This window comes from Macaca fascicularis, chromosome 16 (genome assembly GCF_037993035.2).
Source record: "Macaca fascicularis isolate 582-1 chromosome 16, T2T-MFA8v1.1".
Classification (NCBI taxonomy): domain Eukaryota; kingdom Metazoa; phylum Chordata; class Mammalia; order Primates; family Cercopithecidae; genus Macaca; species Macaca fascicularis.
In genome coordinates this window covers 63,227,650-63,241,885 of record NC_088390.1, presented here as the reverse complement: position 1 = coordinate 63,241,885, position 14,236 = coordinate 63,227,650, and the positions used below count along the sequence as shown (strand labels likewise).

The window sequence follows — 14,236 nt, the reverse complement described above, 5'->3', positions numbered from 1 at the left end:
CCAGCCTAGGCAACAGAGCAAGACCCTGTCTCAAAAACAAAACACAGGCCGGGCGCGGTGGCTCACACCTGTAGTCCCGGCACTTTGGGAGGCCAAGGCGGGTGGATCACGAGATCAGGAGATTGAGAGACCATCCTGGCTAACGTGGTGAAGCCCCGTCTCTACTAAAAATACAAAAAAATTAGCCGGGCGTGGTGGTGGGCACCTGTAGTCCCAACTACTCAGGAGGCTGAGGCAGGAGAATGGTGTGAACCCAGGAGGCGGAGCTTGCAGTGAGCTGACCGAGTTTGCACCACTGCACTCCAGCCTCGGTGACATAGCAAGACTCCGTCTCAAAAAAAAAAAAAAAAAAAAAGTTTGTAATTTTCCTTGGGGAGAAGGCAATAAGGCTAACACAGATGGTCACCCAATAACCAGGTAAAGTTAAGATAAACTATATGTGACTGGCTGGGTGCAGTGGCTCACGCCTGTAATCCCAGCACTCTGGGAGGCCGAGGCAGGTGGATCACTTGAAGTCAGGAGTTTGAGACCAGCCTGGCCAACATGGTGAAACCCCGTCTCTACTAAAAATACAAAAGATTAGCTGGGTGTGGTGATGCACACCTGTAATCCCAGCTACTCGGGAGGCTGAGGCAGGAGAATTGCTTGAATCTGGGAGGTGGAGGTTGCAGTGAGCTGAGATCGTGCCATTGAACTCCAGCCTGGGCAACGAGCAAAACTCTGCAAAAAAAAAAAAAGTTTGTAATTTTCCTTGGGATAAAGCCAGTAAGCTAACGCAGATGGTCACCCAATAACCACATAAAGTTAAGATAAACTGTAAGTGACTGGCTGGGCATGGTGGCTCACACCTGTAATCCCAGCACTTTGGGAGGCTGAGGAGGGTGGATCACATGAGGTCAAGAGTTTGAGACCAGCCTGGCCAACATGGTGAAACCCCGTCTCTACTAAAAATACAAAAATTAGCCAGGCGTGGTGGCACCTCTGCCTCCCGGTTCAAGCGATTCTCCTGCCTCAGTCTCCCAAGTAGCTGAGATTACAGACATGTGCCACCACTTCTGGCTAATTTTGTATTTTTAGTAGAGATGGGGTTTCACCATGTTAGTCAGGCTGGTGTCAAACTCCTGACCTCAGATGATCCACCCATCTCGGCCTCCCAAAGTGCTGGGATTACAGGCGTGAGCCACCGTGCCCAGCCGCGTTGGGGTTTTAAGAGTTCTCAAGCTTGAGCCTGCTTGAAGGTAAAGTTTGCCCCTCTCTCAGCTCAAGTGACTTAATGTCGCTCTTTCCCACACACACCTTTCTGTTCCTTCACCTGCAGGACCATGCTAGTCTGGCCCTAACTCCCCGAACTGCCAACTTGGGCTAGCACCTGACCAGCAGTCCCGTAGGCAACCTGCCCCTTTAAGAGCACCCCCCTCCTCCAGCTCCTCCTTCAGGCCTGGCGGCCGGATTTCCCAGTTGGGACCCAGCCCTTTAAAGCCATCGCTCCTTCTTCCTGGCCGGATGTGTGCTGAGACCCAGAGTCACCCAGGGGTCTCCGTCACGTGCCGGGAGTAGGCAGAAGTGGGCTGTGACAGGTGCATGTGGGCATAGACTCCACAGCCCGGGGCTCAGGAGGGACAAGGAGCTGGGACAGGGTGGATCCCAAGAGAAAGCAAAGCCGCTCGGGAGTGGGCAAGAGATGTCGTTACGCAGCTGCTGTGGCCCAATCAACCCTGTGTCAAACCCTTCCTGTGCCTTCCCTTCCGGTGCCTTCTTGTTTTTCTTTTTCTTTTTTTTCTTTCTTTCTTTTTTTTTTTTTTTTTCATTTGTTTGTTTTTTAGACAAGGTCTTACTCTGTTGCCCAAGCTGGAGTGCAGTGGCATGATCTCAGCTCACTGCAGCCCTGACCTCCTGGGCTCAAGGGATCCTCCCATCTCAGCCTCCCAGGTAGCTGCAACTATGGGTGTGCCACCATGCTGGGCTAGTTTTTCAGTTTTTTGTAGAGATGGAGTCTCCCTATGTTGCTCAGGCTGGTTGTGAACTCCTGGGCTCAAGTGATTCTCCTGCCTCAGCCTCCCAAAGTGCTGGGATTACAGGTGTGAGCCACCTCGCCCGGCCCATCCCTACCTTCTGAAAGAGGCATTCTTATTCTTACTCCCATTTTGCAGATCAGGAAATGGAGCTCAGTGCAGCCCGCTAAGTTGCTCAGGGCCCTACAGCTAACAAGCGGCAGAAGCAGGATCTGAACTCAGGTCAGTGGGACTCCAAAGCTTTGATAGTCTCTCCTCTGCATCACCTGTCCCACAGGGCCCGGCCTTCTTCCAAAACTTCGTTTTTCCTTGGTTTTCCTGTATGCAGTAGAGTGTCGGGGGAGAAATGGGTAATTGCCGCATGCCCCCATATCTGGGTTCCTTCCTCCTCCCAGGAGCTGCTTAGAGATGCTGCTGTGGCCACTCCTGCTGCTGCTGCTGCTGCTGCTGCCAACATTGGCCTTGCTCATGCAGCAGCGGTCCCAGGATGCCAGGCTGTCCTGGCTTGCTGGCCTCCAGCACCGAGTGGCATGGGGGGCCCTGGTCTGGGCAGCCACCTGGCAGCGATGGAGGCTGGAGCAGAGCACGCTCCACGTGCACGAGAGCCAGCAGCAGGCCCTGAGGTGGTGTCTACAGGGAGCCCAGCGCCCCCACTGTTCCTTCACAGGTGTGTTTCCCAGGGTTTGGGGAGGTGACCCAAAGAGAAAGAAATCCCACAAGACCATGAGATTCCAGAGCCTGAAGGCCCCCATACCTCCTCCACTGCCACCCGAGTGGCCTGACACAGGGACCCAGGACTGGCTCTCTCGTCCAAGATGAATTTCCCATGCTGGGTCCTTACAGCCCCTCTTCCCCAGGCCTATTCTCAGTTCCTCCCTCAAGGGTCTCACCAGTCTTGCCTGAAACTCTTGGGAAACTGGCTTCCTGAGGCGTTTCTGTTGTCACTGGGGCTATAGACATAAGCACCTTCCGGAATCATCTCCCTCTGACCAAGGCCAGCCAGACCCAGGAGGAAGAGAGTGGAAAGCAGCCACTGCCCCCGACCTCTAACCAGGACCTGGGGGAGGCCTCTCTGCAGGTAATCTAGGATGGCCAGAGCCCAGTCCCACCAGAGACCTCTGACTTGCAACCAAACCCTCCCATCATGGTGGGCAAAGAACCCTCAAATGGGGGCTCTGGGTCTGGTTCTGACACCAGACCAACACTCTCTTTCCTCCTCCAGGCCACCGTGCTGGGTCTGGTAGCCCTAAACAAGGCCTACCCAGAAGTGCTGGCTCAGGGAGGCACTGCCCGCCTGACCCTTACATCCCCTTGGCCCCAACCCCTGCCTTGGCCTGGGAATACCCTGGACCGGGTGGGCACCCGTGGAACCAAGGACCCTAGGGCCCTGCTGCTGGACGCACTGAGGTCCCCAGGGCTGAGGGCACTGGAGGCTGGGACGGCGGTCGAACTCCTGGATGTTTTCTTGGGTCTGGAGGCTGACGGTGAAGAGCTGGCTGGGGCGATAGCTGCCGGGAACCCTGGAGCACCTCTCCCTGAACGGGCAGCTGAGCTGCGGGAGGCCCTAGAGCAGGGGCCCCGCGGACTGGCCCTTCGGCTCTGGCCAAAGCTGCAGGTGGTGGTGACTCTGGATGCAGGAGGCCAGGCCGAGGCTGTGGCTGCCCTCGGGGCCTTGTGGTGCCAAGGACTAGCTTTCTTCTCTCCTGCTTATGCTGCCTCGGGAGGTCAGTGGGACTCAAGGGCAGTGAGGTGGGGGCAAGGGTCAGAGGTCACATGGCTAACAGCCATGCATTGGGCCCTACATAATCATCTCATTTAATCCTCCCCAACAAGCTGCATGCTAGGGACAGCAGCCTCCTTTCACAAGTGAAGAAATTCAGGCTTACCTAGGTTAAGAGTCTTGTAGCTGGGCGCAGTGGCTTACGCCTGTAATCCGGCACTTTGCGAGGCCAAGGCGGATGGATCACTTGAGGTCAGGAGTTCCAGACCAGCCTGGCCAACATTGTGAAACCCCATCTCTACTAAAAATACAAAAACTAGCGGGGTGTGGTGGTGCATGCCTATAATCCCAGCTACCTGGGAGGCTGAGGCGGGAGAATTGCTTGAACCTGGGAGGCAGAAGTTGTAGTGAGCTGAGATCGCGCCATTGCACTCCAGCCTGGATGACAGAGCAAGACCCTGTGTCAAAAAAAAAAAAAAAAAAAAAAGGCCGGGGCAGTGGCTCACACATATAATACCAGCACTTTGGAAGGCTGAGGCGTGTGGATCATCTGAACTTAGGAATTCGAGACCAGCTTGGCCAATGTGGTGAAACCCTGTCTCTACTAAAAATACAAAAATTAGCCAGGTGTGGTAGCTGGCGCCTGTAATCCCAGCTACTCAGGAGGCTCAGGCAGGAGAACACTTGAACCCAGGACTCACTGAATCACTGAGGCGAGATCGCACCACTGCGCTCCAGCCTGGGTGACAGAGCGAGACTCTGTCTCAAAAAAAAAAAAAAGAGAGAAAAAAAGAGTCTTGCACAAATTCATGTGACACCAGGATTCACTCCCAGGTCTGCCCCCTCCAGGACCACAGCACTCTGCCTCTTTCCAGTGAGGGCCTAAGAGGCAGCCTGCTGAGCCTAGGAGAGCCAGGAAGGATGCGGTGAAGGGCAGCAGGAGGATCGGGTGCTCAGAGGATCAGGCCTGGGGTCCAGAAGGGGCTACTGCCTGGCAGAAAGCAATGGCACCAGCAGACACTGAGGAGGCTGCTTTGCTTCCACAGGGGTACTGGGCCTAAACTTACAGCCAGAGCAACCCTATGGACTCTACCTACTGCCCCCCGGGGCCCCCTTTATCGAGCTGCTCCCAGTCAAGGAAGGCACCCAGGAGGAAGCTGCCTCCACCCTCCTTTTGACCGAGGCCCAGCAGGGCAAGGAGTATGAGCTGGTGCTGACGGACCACGCCAGCCTCACCAGGTGATCAGCTGCACAGTCCCTGCTACCTGGGGCCCTATGGGACCATGCTGGGGACCTGGCGCATGAATTCAGAAGCCCTTGGGCCCGACCTCACTCCCACTTGCACCCCACCAGGTGCCGCCTGGGTGATGTGGTACGAGTGGTTGGTGTCTACAATCAGTGCCCGGTCGTCAGGTTCATCTACAGGTAGGTGACCCCGGGGAGCTAAAGGGCCATCCTTGTGTCCTGGGCTCCACTGCCTCTCCCTTCCTCCTCTTCAGGCTGGGCCAAACCCTGAGTGTGCGAGGGGAAGATATTGGCGAGGACCTGTTCTCTGAGGCCCTGGGCCGGGCAGTGGGGCAGTGGCCCGGGGCCAAGCTGCTGGACCACGGCTGTGTGGAGAGCAGCATTCTGGGTGAGCTTCCCCACTGGCTCCTGCCTACCATCCTTGGGCTACCCTTCAACTTCTACCTCCTCTGCCAGGGGACTGCTAGGAAAGAGGTAACACTCAGCCTCCTTTACCACTCCTACAAAAGTCCTTCTCTGCATCTAACTCTCATCCATCCTGCTGCAGTCTCTACCCATTTTCTTTCCTGATCTGTCTCCTATTTAGGATCAAACTCTAGGTTCCTCTCCATTTATCCCACTCCCCACCAGGAAACTCTTTTTTCCCTAAAACCTCAGAGTGGGGAAGAACAGATGGGGCAGAGGACACTAGACTTGGCAGTTGCCCATTCACTGGAAGTATGTGTGCACATGGGGTCTGTTCACAGATTCTTCTGCGGGCTCTGCTCCCCACTACGAGGTGTTTGTGGCGCTGAGGGGGCTGAGGAATCTGTCGGAGGAAAATCGAGACAAGGTAAAGGAGACGAAGACAGGGTCTGACTGTAGAGCCCTTCACTCTGCACACTCCCAGGGTGGGTGGAGATCAGGGCTGATGGGGAGGAGAGCGGCAGCAGAGGGGAAGCTCCCTGGGGCTCTGGGAGGGGAGCGCTGAGTCCCACAGACACACACCTGTCCACGCAAAACTTCTAAACACATGTAGCCTGGACACAGCCACACATGCCTCATGTGCACACTCATGGTCACGCACCAGCTCACTCACGCTGTTCTGTTCCCAGCTGGACCACTGCCTTCAGGAAGCCTCTCCCCGTTACAAGTCCCTGCGGTTCTGGGGCAGCGTGGGCCCTGCCAGAGTCCACCTGGTGGGGCAAGGGGCCTTCCGAGCACTCCGGGCAGCCCTCGCTGCCTGCCCCTCCTCCCCGTTCCCGCCTGCGATGCCCCGGGTCCTCCGGCACAGGCACCTGGCCCAGTGCCTGCAGGAGAGGGTGGTGTCCTGAGTCAAGGCCTGCCCCACCACCCAGCTTCCCCCAGAGGCCACCTTGCTCCTCCCTCTGGGACCTCTCTGGATGGGGAGTCCTTGGCCAGGGTCTCTGACTCTGTGTCACCTGACATTTGCCCATGAGAGCCGCTGGGCCTTAGGGAGGCCTTGGCCCAGCTGACCAGTTCTAAGGTATGGGCCTCTGGGGTTAGTAGACGCCAGCAGTGCCTGCCCGTGTCCCTGTGTCCAGGCATGGAGGACACTGCTAGAGAGTTACCATGCACACCAATGGTTTCCTGTATCACAGCCCAAGGGGGGTTCTCTGGCAGCCACAGCTGTGTGCTCAGTCAGTGCACTGGGCAAGCTGGAAGTGTCGGGGGGTTAATGTCTCCAGGAGCAACCCTGAGTCAATAAGGAGCAGGACCTCAGCTTCACTGTCCTTGAGCAGGACAATTCTGAAGTGTATTCTACATAAACTCTCAGAGGATGCCCAGCAGGATGGCGTCCCAGTTGCTCACAGCAGTAACCCACTCATTCATGTACTTCCTGCAGGGGCTCCTCCCTTCCCTCTCTTCCCCACTCCCCACTTGGGCTTCCTGGGATGGCTCCCAAATAAACCTCTTGCACCCAGATTCTTGCCTCAGAGTCTGCTTTGGGGAAACTGGGGAGTGGACCCCGGCCCAGCCATTCCTTCACTGAGCTCCAGGACTTTCCCCCAACATTCTGGTCTGGGCCTGGCGAGGCTGCATGTGCACACAGGAGCCTTTGGGGACTCCTAGCACATCCCAGGCCAGCACCCACAAACCACTTCTGCGGTGGGGAAGGGACAGCTATTTTTCACATCGTAAGGCGTCGTCCCAGGAAGCAACCCCAGAGACCATCTGGGTTCACTGTTCCATACCAATGAGGAAACGCAGCCTCCACAAGGTTGTAGAGGCTAAAATAAAAGAAAAAAAGAAACTGGGCTAGGTTTTGGCTTCCTTCCCTCCCACTGCCCGGGCTGAGTTTTTAAGGTTTTCCATCTTGGAGGCTGGTGGGAGGGGCAGACCAAGACCTTGCAGCTCCTCCTAAGTAGAGGCAGCACCAGTTCCAGATGCCTTTGAATGACTTCTCCATTCCATGTCCTACATCCAGGGCCTCGCTGCATACCCACCCGGCCCCCACCCCAGCCTGTCACTCCATCCTATTAAAATCTTCCCATGAAGCTGGGCACAGTGGCATGGGCCTGTAGTCCCAGCTACTCAAGAGGCTGAGGTGGAAGGATGGCTCATGCTCAGGAGTTCAAGACCAGCCTGGGCAACACAGCGAGACCATCTCGAAAAAAAAAAAAAAAATTCCTCCCATGGTAGCCCCCATCACCCACAGGATTCAGACCAATCAGCTTGGCCTATTAGACCCTTTGACCTTGGCCCTCACCTACATGTCCAGCTGCCTCTCTCCCCTTGCTGGAAAGAAGGCCTGGACTAAGGACCACACCTCACCTCCCATCTAAGGGTTGTTAAGCACTGTCAACTCCAGGATTTTGCTCAAGTGGTCCCTTCTATGTAATGCCCTCCATCCCGCTGCCCCTGATGTAAACTAGCTTTCATGCAAGGCCTTTGAGGACCCCCTACCAGGCCCACCCCAGGCAGAGTGACTGGCTCAACTTTGCTCACGTGGGCAGAAGTCCTCTCCTTCACCGAACTATCCTTATGCCTGAACTGCCTCCCACCTAGAATGATGAGCTCCTTGGAAACTGGGCCAGGTCCTGTGCACAGTTGCCCCCATGCCCAGTGCCTGGTGTAGCACAGAGCAGGAGCTCAATAAAGAGGTTGTAGGCCAGGCACCATGGCTCACACCTGTAATCCCAGCACTTTGGGAGGCCGAGGCAGTCAGATCACCTGAGGTCAGCAGTTCGAGACCAGCCTGGCCAACATGGTGAAACCCTGTTTCTACTAAAAATACAAAAAAATAGCTGGACATGGTGACGTGAACCTGTAATCCCAGCTACTTGGGAGGCTGAGGCAGGAGAATCGCTTGAACCCAGGAGGTGGAGGTTGCAGTGAGCCAATGTGCCTTTGCACACTAACTTGGGCAACAGGAGTGAAATTCTGTCTTCAAAAAAAAAAAAAAAAAAAAAAAAGAGGTTGTGAATAAGAGAAGCTTAGACCTGGAGATGACATGTGTTCTTCACTGCATGGTGGCTCACTCCGTGGTGACTGTAGAGTGGGACTACATCCCTCCCCTCCAGGTAGCCTGAGCCAGGGAGAAAGCTGGGGAGGTAGAAGCTTTCTATCAGCTTCTGGTAGAAACCGAGTTTGGTCAGGCACAGTAGCTCACAGCTGTCATCCCAGCACTTTGGGAGGCCAAAGGGGGAGGATGGTTTGAGCTAGGGATTTGAGACCAGCCTGGGAGACCCAGTCTCTACAAACAAATTTAAATATTAGCCAGGGATGGTGGCACGCATTTGTGGTCCCAGCTGCTTGTGTAGCTGTGGTGAGAGCACTGCTTGAGCCCTGGCATTCGGTGCTGCAGTGAGCAACGGTTGTCCCACTGCACTCCAGCCTGGGCAACAAAGTCAAACTTTGTCAAGAAAGAAAATAAAGAGAGAAGGCCAGGCGTGGTGGCTCATGCCTATAATCCCAGCACTTTGGGTGGCTGAGGCAGGCGGATCACCTGAGGTCGGGAGTTCAAGACCAGCCCGACCAACATGGAGAAACTCCGTCTCTATTAAAAATACAAAATTAGCCGGGCATGGTGGCGCATACCTGTAATCCTAGCTACTCAGGAGACTGAGGCATGGGAATCACTTGAACCCTGGAGGTGGAGGTTGCAGTGAGTCGAGATTGCGCCATTGCACTCCAGCCTGGGCAACAAGAGCGAAACTCTGTCTCAAAAAAAAAAAAAGAAAGAAAGAGGGAGAGAGTGAGAGAGAGAAAGAAAGAAATGCGAGAAGGAAGGAAGGAAGGAAGGAAAAAAAAAAAAAGAGGATGGATGCGGTGGCTCACACCTGTAATCCCAACACTTTGGGAGACCGAAGTGGGTGAATCACTTGAGACCACCCTGGCCAACATGGTGAAACCCCATCTCTATTAAAAATACAAAAATTAGCTGGTTGTGGTGGTGTGCACCTGTAATTCTAGCTATTCGGGAGGCTGAGGCAGGAGAATCACTTGAACCCAAGGCAGAGGTTGCAGTGAGCCAAGATGATCATACCACTGCACTCCAGCCTGAGCGACAAGACCAAAATTTAGTCACACACACACACACACACACACACACACACACACAGAGAGAGAGAGAGAGAGAGAGAAGGAAGAGAAATTGGGCTTAGTTTTAGCTTCTTACCTCCTACTGCCTAGGCTGGGTTTTCAAGGTTTTCCATATCAGAGGCTAGTGGAAGGGGCAGAAGGGGAGAAGAAAGCTAGGGGGAGGGGGGCAGCTAAGGAACCTTTCCATGAAGGAAGAAGGTCCTGGAGCCTAACAGTCCCCAGGGGCAGTGACAAGAAGCAGGGGAGGGAGAGGACTGCTGCTGGCTGCTCCACCCCCTACACACAGAATGTGGGGTCTTGCGCATCTGCCTCTCTCCTGCCCCTAATTAGTAGCTGCCTCCCTCCATATTGTCCCAGGCCAGCGCCTCTTTTGTGCTCCCAGATGCCTGGGTGCAAGGTGGCCTCATTAGTGCCCGGAGACCGCCCCATCTCCAGGGAGCAGGCGGACAGACAAGGGGGTGATTAGGGGCACAGTGATCCAACCCTGGCCTCTGAATGCAGCAGCGGCCATTCCTTGGGCCCAGCCTGGAGACGGCCCCCCTGCAGGAGGCTAATCTTAGACTTGCCTTTGTCTGGCCCGGGTGTGGACGCAAGTGCCTGTCAATTCCCTGCCACCTCAGAGCACTATAAACCCAGACCCCTGGCAGAGGGTCACAATCGACAGCCTCAAGGTTCCTGGCTTTTTGAACCACCGCAGACATCTCCTTTCCCGGCTGCCCCACCCTGAGCACCAGATACCATGAACCTTCCTTCCACAAAGGTAAAGACCCAGGGACGGAGGGGCGATTCACCAACCCAGAGAAGCAAAACTAGCGCTTGCTCAGAGGGCTGGAAGAAAGGCCGAGGGTGTCTCCACTCTTGGTCTTTTCCTGGGTGTGCTCTGAGGCAGGAGCACCTGCCTTGGCTCACACTGGGTTGGGTGCTGTTTTGCTAAGAGCCTGTGTTTGCTGAGCTCTTACTATGTGTCAGGTGCTCTGTTTGCTCTTTTTTCTGTCAGCTCTTTTCATCCTCCCAGCAGCCCTGCAGAGTAGGAATTATTTCTAGTATACCTAGTTTACAGGTAAGGGAGCTGTGCCCTCCGAAAGGGCAGGAAACTGGTTCAAAGCCACGGAGTTCAGTTACTCCAGAAAGGGGGCAGGGAGATGGGACAGCATTCTGGAGTCTTGCTAGCTCCTGATTTCCACGTGTTTCCCTGCTGTGGAGAGGAGGTGGCGGGCACTCAGTAGGGCCCGGTGTTCCCCAAGTTTACAACTTCTTCTGCAGACAGACACGCCTGTTTTCAGGTGGAGTGGTAAGTGCCCTAGTGGGGGCACAGTGGCCTAAGTCTCCAGAGGAGAGGGGGATTCATTCTGCCCAGGGGATCTCAAAAGACCTCCTGGAGGCGATGCTCTGCTGGATCTTGAAGGAGGAGCAAGTAAAGTAGCCCGATACCAGCAAGGGCGCAAATCTAGGAGAACTAAGTGACAGCCAGAGAGAAGTGCAGGCCCGGAGGGGGCACGGAGCCAGCGGGGTAGGTCCTGGGCGTGGGAGCTTGTGGCGGGCGCCGAGGGAAAACCCCTAGCGCCCTGTCTCCGTTTCCCTAGGTCTGCTGGGCCGCCGTGACGCTACTGCTGCTGCTGCTGCTGCTGCCGCCCGCGCTGCTGTCGCCCGGAGCGGCTGCACAGCCCCTGCCCGACTGCTGTCGTCAAAAGACGTGTTCCTGCCGCCTCTACGAGCTGCTGCATGGCGCGGGCAATCATGCGGCCGGCATCCTCACGCTGGGCAAGCGGCGATCCGGGCCCCCTGGCCTCCAGGGTCGGCTGCAGCGCCTCCTGCAGGCCAGCGGCAACCACGCCGCGGGCATCCTGACCATGGGCCGCCGCGCAGGCGCAGAGCCAGCGCCTCGCCCCTGCCTCGGGCGCCACTGTCCCGCTGCGGCCGCCACATCCGTCGCGCCCGGGGGACAGTCCGGGATCTGAGTCTTTCTTCGGGCCCTGTCCTGGCCCAGGCCTCTGCCCTCTGCCCACCCAGCGTCAGCCCCCAGAAAAACGGCAATAAAGACGAGTCTCCATTCGTGTGACTGGTCTCTGTTCCTGTGCGGTCGCGTCCTGCCCTTATGGGGCGGCAGAGCATCTTGCGGAGGGCGGGAGGGCCTGGAAGCCCGGCTCTGAGGCACCAGCCTTGGCTTTTGCGTGGCTGAATCGAAAACACTCTTGGTTGGGGAGCTCCCAGTGCAAGGCCCTGGGGCACAGAGATAACTGCACAGGTGCATGCTTGGATCGGGGCATGCGGGACCCCCACGATGCTCTGCTAGGCATTCTGTAGCGGGGACTTCATCCAGAGATGCGGAAGGGGAAGGAGAGCGAGAAAGGTTGCAACCGGTCGGTTGCAGCGCTCACGCCTGTAATACCAGCATTTTGGGATGCCAAAGCAGGAGGATCGCTTGAAGCAAGGAGTTCGAGACGAGCCTAGGCAACATAGTGAGTGAGACATCTCTTCAAAAAGTTTTTTTAATTAGCGGGGTATGGTGGGCGAGAGAATCGCTTGAGCCCAGGAGTTTGAGTCTGAGCCATGATTGGGCCACTGCGCTCCAGCCTGGGCGACAGAACGAGACATTGTCCAAAAAAGAAAAGAAAAGAAAAAGAAAAGCAGAAAGGAAAGGAAAGGAAAGGAAGGCAAGCTGCATACAGGAGCAGAATCCAGCTAGGAAGGGGTGGGAGTCAATCCTGCTGAAAAGACAGGGAATATGAACTTCAACAATGAGTCATCCAGAATGGTTGCATCATGGGGTATAGGGTGTGGGGAGTGGAGAGGCTCAGGAAGCAACACGGTTACAGTCAGTGCAGCCCAGCTCCAAAGGCTCTCACAAATCATCAGGCTTTGCACTTTATCTTGTAGGTAACAGAGGCATAGGACATTCTTAAGCAGGAGCAGGACAAGATTTTACTGCAACTCCAGTCAAAGACACCTGTTACTGGTGTTTCCAAAATCCATATATTGAAGTCCTTACCCGTGGCACTTCAGAATGTGGCTGTATTTGGAAATAAGGTCCTTCCAGATGCAATTAGCTAAGATGAGGTCATACTAGAGTGGGGTAGGACCTCTAATCCACTGTGACTGGCGTCCCTATAAAAAAGGAAATTTGAACACAGAAACGCACACAGGGAGAACCTATGTGAACATGAAGGTAAAGATTGGCTCCTACAAGCCAAGAAACACCAAAGATTGCCAGCACCCGCCCCCACTTCCTCCAGAAGATAGGGGAGAGGCATGCAACAGATTCTCCCTCACAGCCTTCAGAAGGAACCAACGCTGCCTTCACCTGACCTTGCTTGGACTTCTAGCATCCAGAACTGTGAGACAATAGGTTTCTGTTGTTTGAGCCACCCACTTTGTGGTACTTTGTTATGGCATTCCTAGGAAACTAATAAAACATCCAAAAGTAGAGACACAGGCTGAGCTTGGTGGTTCATGCGTGTGATCCCAGCACTTTGGGAGGCTGAGGTGGGCGGATCACTTGAGGTCAGGAGTTCAAGACCAGCCTGGCCAACATGGCAAAACCCCATCTCTACTAAAAATACAAAAATTAGCCGGGCATTGAAATGCACGCCTGTGATCCCAGCTACTAGGGAGGCTGAAGCAGGAGAATTGCTTGAACCCAGGAGGCAGAGGTTACAGTGAGCTGAGATCATGCCACTGCACTCCCACTTGGGCGACAGAGCAAGACTCCATCTCAAAAACAGCAAGAACAACAATAACAACAACAAAAGTAGAACACAGAAAAATGCAGCCCTTCTTAGCAATCTAACATCCCAGATAATACCTAGCTCAGAGGGTGGGGAGAATTTAGCCTGCCCTCCTTGCCCATTGGGGTTCCCACGTTCACTGGCTTCAGCTGTTTTGTCGTGGGAAGCAGCCAGCCTCAGCCACAGAACTCAGCTGCCTCAATTTTCTGCATAGGTAGTGAGAAAGTCCTGTGTCTAGTCTCACTTTGGTCCCTCTTGCTGCTGTACCGGTTCCATCCTGGAGAAATCAGAGATCAAAGTTCACCTGTGCACCCTTGGAGATTTGCAAACCGACTCTGCCCACCTCAAAACTATCTTTTTCAGAGGTAGTTTCTCCCAAACTTGCCTCCAGCCTCTCTTCCAGTTGAAGGGCAGCAGAGAGGAGGATTAAGACAGTAGGAAGAGGGAAAACAGGGAGGCAACTGCTCTCCAAGGCACTTATTTTGTCCCAACGACATGCATTACGGTATTACATTCTCACGGTAACTGCATCAGGTAAGAATTATCAGCTCCATTTTACAGATGAGGAAAGTGGGGCTTGGAGAGGCTATCAAACGATTAGTGGCTAGAGCTGGAACTCTACCTGGTGGACTCCAAAGCTCTTTTCATTCCACCATGCTGTGTGCTCAGTAGGCAGAGTTCGCCAGGGTGTCTTGGGAAAACTGAGGAAGGAGGCAAGAGTTGGTGGTGCTTTCTAGAGTTGGGGTTTCAAGCCTTCTCATCATCCGTTCTCTACCAGCAAACTAGCCTCTTAACCCTTGCTATCTCACACTGGAGCTACTGGCCTGGGGGTGCTGCGAAATATCTCAACTCCAGCAGGCGGCACTGTGAACCAGACACCAGCCCAGCGTGGACGGTGCGCGGGAAAACCCGCGAGGTGGAGCCACAGGGAGCAGCCAGGGAACCACGTGTGGGGGCGTGGCCACCCTGGAAGAGGGCGAGTCTGTTAT

General features: G+C 55.0%; 2 protein-coding genes across 7 annotated transcripts; both read left to right on the top strand.

Annotated features, from left to right (window-relative positions):
- The first annotated feature begins 1,456 nt into the window (after positions 1-1,456).
- Positions 1,457-6,903, top strand: GHDC (GH3 domain containing). 6 transcript variants are annotated; one of them, XR_012425850.1, is made up of 10 exons: positions 1,457-1,577; positions 2,151-2,234; positions 2,408-2,679; positions 2,969-3,090; positions 3,235-3,736; positions 4,779-4,971; positions 5,086-5,157; positions 5,232-5,451; positions 5,564-5,809; positions 6,072-6,903. XR_012425850.1 is itself a non-coding variant. In XM_005584232.4 (10 exons), the coding sequence occupies exons 3-10, from the start codon at positions 2,421-2,423 to the stop codon at positions 6,288-6,290; spliced, it is 1,587 nt and encodes a 528-aa protein (XP_005584289.2). In that variant the 5' UTR covers positions 1,457-1,577; positions 2,151-2,234; positions 2,408-2,420; the 3' UTR covers positions 6,291-6,903. The 6 variants fall into 6 exon arrangements, 4 of the variants coding, with proteins under 4 accessions (XP_005584289.2, XP_015293985.2, XP_073875742.1 ...); XR_012425851.1 differs by having other exon boundaries at positions 1,457-1,929; XM_005584232.4 differs by having other exon boundaries at positions 5,232-5,365; positions 5,724-5,809.
- A 3,274-nt stretch (positions 6,904-10,177) lies between these two features.
- HCRT (hypocretin neuropeptide precursor) lies at positions 10,178-11,572 on the top strand. The gene is made up of 2 exons (XM_005584231.5): positions 10,178-10,282; positions 11,106-11,572. Exons 1-2 carry the CDS (start codon positions 10,262-10,264, stop codon positions 11,478-11,480), a joined length of 396 nt encoding a protein of 131 aa, XP_005584288.1. The 5' UTR covers positions 10,178-10,261; the 3' UTR covers positions 11,481-11,572.
- The last annotated feature ends 2,664 nt before the right edge of the window (positions 11,573-14,236 follow it).